The sequence below is a fragment of the Papio anubis genome, chromosome 13, assembly GCF_008728515.1.
Source record: "Papio anubis isolate 15944 chromosome 13, Panubis1.0, whole genome shotgun sequence".
NCBI classification, from domain to species: domain Eukaryota; kingdom Metazoa; phylum Chordata; class Mammalia; order Primates; family Cercopithecidae; genus Papio; species Papio anubis.
The window spans coordinates 63,774,242-63,782,574 of record NC_044988.1 but is presented as its reverse complement, the minus strand read 5'-3'; the positions used below and the strand labels follow the sequence as shown (position 1 = coordinate 63,782,574).

The 8,333-nt window shown below is 49.4% G+C and overlaps 1 protein-coding gene across 3 annotated transcripts in view; it reads left to right on the top strand.

Annotated features, from left to right (window-relative positions):
• TLN1 (talin 1) overlaps window positions 1-8,333 on the top strand; it is a 35,020-nt gene that overhangs the window by 2,063 nt on the left and 24,624 nt on the right. For all 3 annotated transcript variants that reach the window (XR_004178058.1, XM_003911524.5, XM_031654845.1), the window contains exons 2-9: window positions 4,559-4,718; window positions 4,950-5,047; window positions 5,312-5,441; window positions 5,547-5,699; window positions 5,940-6,082; window positions 6,195-6,322; window positions 7,349-7,409; window positions 8,050-8,154. Coding sequence is in view for 2 of the 3 variants with exons in the window: in XM_003911524.5 (XP_003911573.2) it covers window positions 4,589-4,718; window positions 4,950-5,047; window positions 5,312-5,441; window positions 5,547-5,699; window positions 5,940-6,082; window positions 6,195-6,322; window positions 7,349-7,409; window positions 8,050-8,154 (948 nt within the window). In the remaining variant the exon portion in view is untranslated. The remainder of the gene's footprint in view (window positions 1-4,558; window positions 4,719-4,949; window positions 5,048-5,311; window positions 5,442-5,546; window positions 5,700-5,939; window positions 6,083-6,194; window positions 6,323-7,348; window positions 7,410-8,049; window positions 8,155-8,333) is intronic.

Genomic DNA, 8,333 nt, shown 5'->3' with positions numbered 1-8,333 from the left:
CACAGCACTGTCCTCTACTCAGCCTGACCCAGCCACTGGCTATACCCTATCCCCCATCCCCCATCCCAGCTCCAGTTTACTTAGACGTTGACAATGTCCCTTCACTTTCCCACCCCCACCCCAGTCTAATTTAGCCGCTGACCACAGGCCTATCTCTTCTCAACTTCCTATAGCCTGACCTGGCCTCTGACCTCACCCCATCATTCCCTGACTTAGCCACCATCTATGTAATCATTCCCCTTCCCCCAACCTGATCCAATGACTGGTCATATATGTATCTTATGTATAGGTATTTTTCCCAACACCATCATCACCAGCATCCTTTTTCTACACCCTGTCTTCCCATCCTTTTTCTACATCCTGTCTTCCCTATTCCCAGCCCGATGCAGTCACTAACCCAACCCCATCTGCCCCTAGTGGCTACTAATCATATACTCATCGGCTTTTTCCCACAGCCTAACCACATCCCCTAACCATAGCCTCATCCTTACATTCTCTGCCCAACCTGATCCTTTCCCCTCTTCCCAGTTCCTCACCTAAACTCAAGCTGCCCCAGCCACTAAAGTGGCTGCTGATGATAGGAAGCTATGGGACCCTAACCTGACTACCTTAGTAGATATCAGGTCCTGTCAATTCTACCTCCCCAAACTTCTTCTGAGTGACATCTTCCTCAATGCCATTCAAACTCTGGCTTGGTTACCTTTATTTTGTACTAATACAGTATCCTTCTAACTAATCTCCAAGGTAACTGCCGGAGTTATTTTTCTAAAATCCAGTTCTGGTTATGTCTCTTCTCTGCTCAAAGACTCCCTTGGCCTCCTTTTGTCCTCCAATAAGTAAAATTCCTCATACCCCTCTCTAGCTTTCCTCTGCCTTTCCATCCTAACCCTGACTTCCCCACCACTGCTCCCTTGCAGGTACCCTGTGCTTCAACCAGCCTGCCTGCTCACTTCCCTGAATGCTCCTCCACGATTTACTGCTTCTCCATCTTTGCTTATACTATTTCTCTGCCTGGAGTGAAAACTGCCCCTGACACATCTCCATCTGGCTGGCGTAGTGGAGAGAGCTTGGGTTTTGCAGTCAGAAACCTGGGTTCGGATCCTGGCTTCACAACTTATTACTTGGAGAAGTATTTGAACAAGTATTTAACATCTTTGAGTTCTGTTTTCTGATCTGTAAAAATGGAAATAATGGCACTTACTGTAAGGATTAAATGAAATTATGTATACAGTGCAAGTGACATAGAGTCAATAAATGGCAGATCACTATTATTTTTTATTATCTCTATTTTTTAAAATTTTAACTTCAGATGATACCTATCATGGAGACTTTTTGGTTCCCCTTCCCTAACCTAAAGGGATCTCTCTGAGCACACACCTTTTGGCTTTTACCACATCCTGCCCTCTGTTGTGATTCTGTACTTGGCTTATTCACTCACCTCATGGACTGGGAGCCCTTTGAACACAAAGGCTAGGTCTTACTGATCTTGGTCCCCAGCCGCTGAAAGTTTGGCCCAGGGTCTTCCCCACAACTGGCCCTCAAGGAATGCTTGCTGGGTGAATGGAGAATGTCTACATAATAGGAGGAGAGACTCTGGGTGCCGGGTGTGCTTGTTATGGAGGTTATCTGTGCGAACACCGTGTGCGTAGGATGGGCTCCCTAGAAGAAGGTAACGCAGTCCTGATGGGATCTGTGTAGGGGCTGTGTGATTGAGATAATGTGTATGTAGAGACAGTAAGGTAGCTTTGTGGGAAAGAGCTCTACATAGGCCGGGGTGCATTTGGGGAGAATGAGTGTGCATGTGGGTGTGGAGGGGCTATACTGGGGGAAGTTCTGTGCAGCTCTTCATCTAGCTGCCCAGTCCAGCTTTAAATGAGCCTCCAGCAGCCTGAGGCCGGATATGTCAGTCTCACCCACAGCCCTCCCCCGCTGCCAGTGGTTGCGGACTCAGAGGCCAAATTTGGTAACAGACTGAGTGTTACTCCCCCATCCCTCTTATATTCTGACTGTCTTAGGCTCTTTCCTTTTGTCCCTCTTTTTGTAACTCCCTATCTTTCTGCAGTTCCCCTTGTGGGTATCTGCTCTGCCTGTATTCTCCAAGTACCCCAACTTTCTTAGCCCCAATACCCTTACATTCCATTCCTTGCTGGGATTTGACCTCCTGTCCTCCATTCCCCCTCTCCAATTGCCCAACTCCTTTGGAATGCATCTCAGGAATGTATTGAGGGAGGAGGAGTTCCCTGGGAGGGGGACACTGCAGTGGGGAGTTGCTGTTCCATAAAACACGATGGAAAGGGGAGCAAAGTTCTCAGGCCAAAGCAGGAATGAGCTAGCTTCTACTCATACTTGTAGCAGCCTTGTTATTTGCCACCATCACCTCCAATTCACTGATCAGTTCTTCACGTCCACTCACCCTCTTGTAGCTGTGTGAATATCCACTCTGGACCAGCTCGGGAGTAAGGGTGGGCATGACTCAGCTCCCTTATCGGGGTGTCACCAGAGGCTTCCGTGCTTGAGGAAGAAGGGGTGTGTAAGTGTCCGGAGGAAATGGGGGGAGACATGCAGTTTCAGCTTGGTATGAAGGGTCCCTTCAGTCCTGCTTCTCGGCTCCACAGACTCCTCCAGCTTCTCGGATCCTCCAGCCCAGCCCTCATTCTTTCATGGTCAGCAACCCCGTAGCCAGCTCTGTCCAGCTGGGACACCAAAGCGGATAGTAATAAGGTTGGGCAAAGTGCCCCAGGAGTGGGGAGGGGGGCAGAGAGCTGGAACTGGGGAGACTGGGAGGGTCCTCACTTATTTGGGAGTAAAGACAGAGAGCTGTGGTTCTTCTGAGACTCTGGACTGCTTGTAAGGTCAGAAATGGTCTATCTGCCGCTCGGTACCAGACCCCTGATCTACACCTTTTTCACACCTGTGTCCTGTCTCTTGTTTCTACTTAGATTTTCAGTTCTCCTCATCCCATCTCTCCTAACTTCTTTACCCTCTACCCCTTAACTTCCCTGGCTTTCAAATGCCTTCTGTATCCTAACACCCCCATCTATTCTTTCCAGCCTTCCCCTCTCACCCTGCTTTTCCCCACTTGAGGCTTGTAGTTTGCCAGAAGGGGAATGGGCAGCTTGTATTTGCTCATTCTTTTAGTTAAGAGGCACCCAATCCCTGTACCAAGCTGGGGCACATCATCAGCTGCTGGGCAGACTTGTCCTCTTGCAGCCTGTGCGCCGCCTGCTGCCTCCAGTGTCTCCTCTAGCCGCTGAGAGGGGGTGCCAGGAGGGTGGAACAAGGTGGGGTAGGACTAGTATTCTGAGCTGCACTGAAAATACTGTCAGGGGAAGTGGGTGAGACAGAGCAGAATTTGAGACAGACTTGCTGAAGAGGAGAAAGCATAGGAGGAGTTGCAGGACTGAGTATTGGTGACTTGGAACAAGCAAGGACTGAGTTACAGGAACTGGGGCCTTTCTCTGGCCTGCCTTGAAAATGTTTCCTGGCCACCCAGAGTCTATTTCCCCTTCTCCAAAACACAAGAGTTGATCAGATAACTTCTGAGATAGACCCTTTTGAGTTAGAGAATCACATTTCTAGCTTGACTGCCTGGGAAGCCCAGTACAGGGCTAGGCTCCTTGAGAAGGCCCTCAGCATCTCAGGTTAGAGAAAAGCTGGGGCAAGAGCGGACCTCTGGATGGCTTGAGCATCCAGTATTTGGTCTCCCTGACAGGGAGCCCTAGGGAATTATAACGTCTTCATTTTGCAGAGAAGGCAGCTAAAGCCATGAGAAGAAGGTCACGTGGTGAGAAGAGAGCTCGGAAAATCCCAGACAGGGAAGAGCCAGCAGGACACAGCAGGAGACAAAGAGAGAAAAATACTGAACCAGGCAAAAATGAAAACAAGCAGGAGTAGGGCTAAGAAAGGTGATCAGGAACAAGGGGCAAGAGAGACACTTGGATGAAAGTAGGGAGGTACAAGTTCCAGTGGTGGGGCAGGGCAGTGTCCTCAGGTAGCACTGCATTTCAGACCTGCTGTTGTACCTTGCAGACCAGCTTCTCCTTTCCCTCAGACGTCTTAAATTGTCAGGACTCGGCCAGGCGCAGTGGCTTATGCCTGTAATCCCAGCACTTTGGGAGGCCAAGGTGGGTGGATCACGAGGTCAGGAGATCGTGACCATCCTGGCTAACACGGTGAAACCCCGTCTCTACTAAAAATACAAAAAATTAGCTGGGCGTGGCAGCAGGCGCGTGTAGTCCCAGCTACTCGGGAGGCTGAGGCAGGAGAATGGCGTGAACCCAGGAGGTGGAGCTTGCAGTGAGCCGAGATCGCGCCGCTGTACTCTAGCCCGGGCAACGGAACGAAACTCTGTCTCAAAAAAAAAAAATTGTCAGGATTCATTCTTTTGATGTAAATAATTTTTCACTCTTTAAAATTATTAAATACAGTGAAAACAACCTTATTACTATCTACTTTGGTGAGTCCCTTTCAAAAACACTCTTCCCTGGGACTCCACCATCTGGGGGGCCTCTTCTCCCACCAGAAGAGTGTATTCTAATGCCCTGATGCCATGGGCCAGGTATAGCCAGGCTGGAGAAAAGCTGCCACCATGGTTGCACTTTCGCTGAAGATCAGCATTGGGAATGTGGTGAAGACGATGCAGTTTGAGCCGTCTACCATGGTGTACGACGCCTGCCGCATCATTCGTGAGCGGATCCCAGAGGCCCCGGCTGGTCCTCGTGAGTCTGACTCCCCAGGTGGCTGGAGTGGGAGTCTTCAGTCCCTTCTTGTTCCCAGGCTCTCGGCCTTGAGAGTTGGCCCCTTTGTCCCCTAAGACTACTCACCCCTCAGGTCTGTGTTCCCTCCTTCTTTAGGCCTAAGTTCATGGGAGAAACAGGGGCAACATGGTACAAGCTGTTCAGCCACATTGGAGTCTTCATAAGCCTAAGGTGATCCATCCTCTCTTTTAGCCAGCGACTTTGGGCTCTTTCTGTCAGATGATGACCCCAAAAAGGGTATATGGCTGGAGGCTGGGAAAGCTTTGGACTACTACATGCTCCGAAATGGGGTACGTATCCCTTCATCAAGGACCACCACATCCCCTTCCATCAGGTTCTCCCTGTTCCACCTCCTGTTTTCAGCACCCACATCTGTTGTCTCTTAGCCCTCCCCATGCTTTCTTCCTATTAACAGACAGTCATAATTCCCTGCTTTTGAATGAACCACCATAGTCTTCCTTTTAGTGCTCCACTCTCTCCCCTCAGGCTGTGTAAAGAGGAAATAATATCCTTAGCTCAGAGTAGGCCCCTGTCTCTTCTTCCTACCCTAACAGGACACTATGGAGTACAGGAAGAAACAGAGACCCCTGAAGATCCGTATGCTGGATGGAACTGTGAAGACGATCATGGTGGATGACTCTAAGACTGTCACTGACATGCTGATGACCATCTGTGCCCGCATTGGTAAGGGGCCCCAGTACAGTTGAAGGCCTGGGCCAGAAGGCCTCAGCTCTCTCAAAAGGCATTGATGTAGTACCTGGGAAGCTAACAAGCCATCTCCTTCCCCAGGCATCACCAACCATGATGAATATTCATTGGTTCGAGAGCTGATGGAAGAGAAAAAGGAGGAAGTGACAGGGACCTTAAGAAAAGACAAGACATTGCTGCGAGATGAAAAGAAGATGGAGAAACTAAAGCAGAAATTACACACAGATGACGAGTGTAAGCAGAACCAGAAAAAAGAGGGCTTTTGAAATGGGAAGGGTGGGAAGGGGCTTTAGCCTTCTGTGCTTCTGCCAGGCACTGTTTTACACCCTGGGGATACGTCAGTAAGAAAACAAAGTCCTACATTCACGGAACTTACATTTAAGTAAGGAGAGGTAGGAAGTGGAGAAGTAAACAGAGACCAGACAACACAGGGGCCATGGGGGTTTGGCACTGAGGGGACTGTCTGTATCCCAGTGAACTGGCTGGACCATGGCCGGACACTGAGGGAGCAGGGTGTAGAGGAGCATGAGACGCTGCTGCTGCGGAGGAAGTTCTTTTACTCAGACCAGAATGTGGATTCCCGGGACCCCGTACAGCTGAACCTCCTGTATGTGCAGGTATGCAGAGGACTTGGCTGGGGTGGGGCAGGAATAGGGAGGGGTCGGAAGCACAGTGTGCGTGTCCCTGCACCCACACACAACATTCGCCTCCTTGCCCTGTGCTCTCCAGGCACGAGATGACATCCTGAATGGCTCCCACCCTGTCTCCTTTGACAAGGCCTGTGAGTTTGCTGGCTTCCAATGCCAGATCCAGTTTGGGCCCCACAATGAGCAGAAACACAAGGCTGGCTTCCTCGAGTGAGTGACCCACATCCTACACCCTGTCAGGGCCCAGCACTCCCTGCCATTGTGACCCCAGTGGGCCTGTCTCCATTCCAAGCCTGCTCCCCCTATTTCTTCTTCCGAGGTACCAGGGTTTGACTGACATAGTTACCCTTTTAGTTGCCATCATCCACTGTCTCTTTTCTACCTCTGGAATATGAATGTAGTTAGTATCTCTGCCCCTACCCCCATCTCTGAAGCAAGCATGTCACTTTTTTTTGAGATTGTCTGAAGAATTTTGCTGCAGTAGCCAGAGGGAAACAGGGTAAAATTTTCCCTATAGGGAACGTGGGTTAAAAGTCTCACAAGCCTCATCTGCTGGTGTTTCTTGGAATGCAGAGTTTGGCGTGGCTTTCTCAGCTTCCTAAGTGCATGGTCATCCTTCTGGAAAGCTCTTTCTCGTCTTGGTTCCCTAAAATGGTGCTCTAGATCCACTTTCCCTCAGGGACTGAGCCTCTAACTTAATTTTCCTCAGTCCCTTTCCCTACAGGGAGAGACACAGGTTACGTTAAGAATTCATACTGGCCAGGCGCAGTGGCTCGTGCCTGTAATCCCAGCACTTTGGGAGACCGAGGCAGGCAGATCACCTGAGGTCGGGAGTTTGAGACCAGCCTGACCAACATGGAGAAACCCCATCTCTACTAAAAATACAAAATTAGCTGTGCGTGGTGGTGCATGACTGTAATCCCAGCTACTCAGGAGGCTGAGGCAGGAGATTCACTTGAACCTGGGAGGCAGAGGTTTTGGTGAGATGAGATCATGCTATTGCTCTCTAGCCTGGGCAACAAGAGCGAAACTCCATCTCAAAAAAAAAAAAGAAGAGTTTACACTAAGTCACCTCTATTTCAGAAGATAATCTAGACTCTATTCCCTTAGAGTCTGTTTTCTCCCCAAAGATAACACTGTCGTAGGTATTTCCTCATACCCCCAGGCCCACAGTTCATGGCCCACATGTCCCCTGATGCTGTCTACCACATGCTGACCCTCCCTTTTCTGGTGTAGCCTGAAGGACTTCCTGCCCAAGGAGTATGTGAAGCAGAAGGGAGAACGTAAGATCTTCCAGGTGAATGTGGGTAGGGGAAAGTATTTGGGATGACCGCGGAGCTTTGCTGCTTAATCTTACTGACTAAATGGCCCCCCGCCTCCTCCCTGTCTCCCCTAACTCAGCTTTCACCCACCAGACTGTTATCCCACCTCACCTCTGCCAAGAAAGAAGATAACCTGGGCTTTTAGTCTCAGCTCCATCCCTGCTTTTGCTGTGCAATTCAGTTCAATATTCTTGTATTCTTTTATTTCTCTCTAATTTGGGATAACAGTATTTGCCCTGTGTAGGACTGATAGGAGGATCAAATGAGGTAGCATAATCTGAAATTACTCTGGAAGAGTACAGTCTTTGTCCATGTATAAGATGTTACCCCCTACTCTGAATACTCAGCCCAAAAGGCCTTCTCTTTGCCCTTCTGCTTCCGAACTCTGTTCATATCTCCAGAATGTCTACAAGTTCCTTGACTGTATCCCTCGACTCATTGCTTCTGCATAGCCCTTATCAGTCTCCATCCCGTTGCGGTCTCATTCTCATATCTTGCACTCCTCAACCTTTCCAGTCTCCCCATAATTCTCTCTTGTTGTAGTTAGCATCCAACCTTAATTCCTTAGCTGTGATATTAAACTATTTGCTAAATTCTTCCCCGTTTTATGCTCAGGCACACAAGAATTGTGGGCAGATGAGTGAGATTGAGGCCAAGGTCCGCTACGTGAAGCTAGCCCGTTCTCTCAAGACTTACGGTGTCTCCTTCTTCCTGGTGAAGGTAGGTTATAGACCCTTTTCACTGCCCTCCTTGTTTCCCACTCTTGCCCTTTTCTGTCTCTGAAAGTCTCTGACCTTGCCCTCAGTCACATTTCCCACCATTCCCTAAGATTCCTCATTCTCTTCCTTGCTCTGACCTCATGAAAACCTGCCTGTCATCAGCCCTCCACCACCATTTCC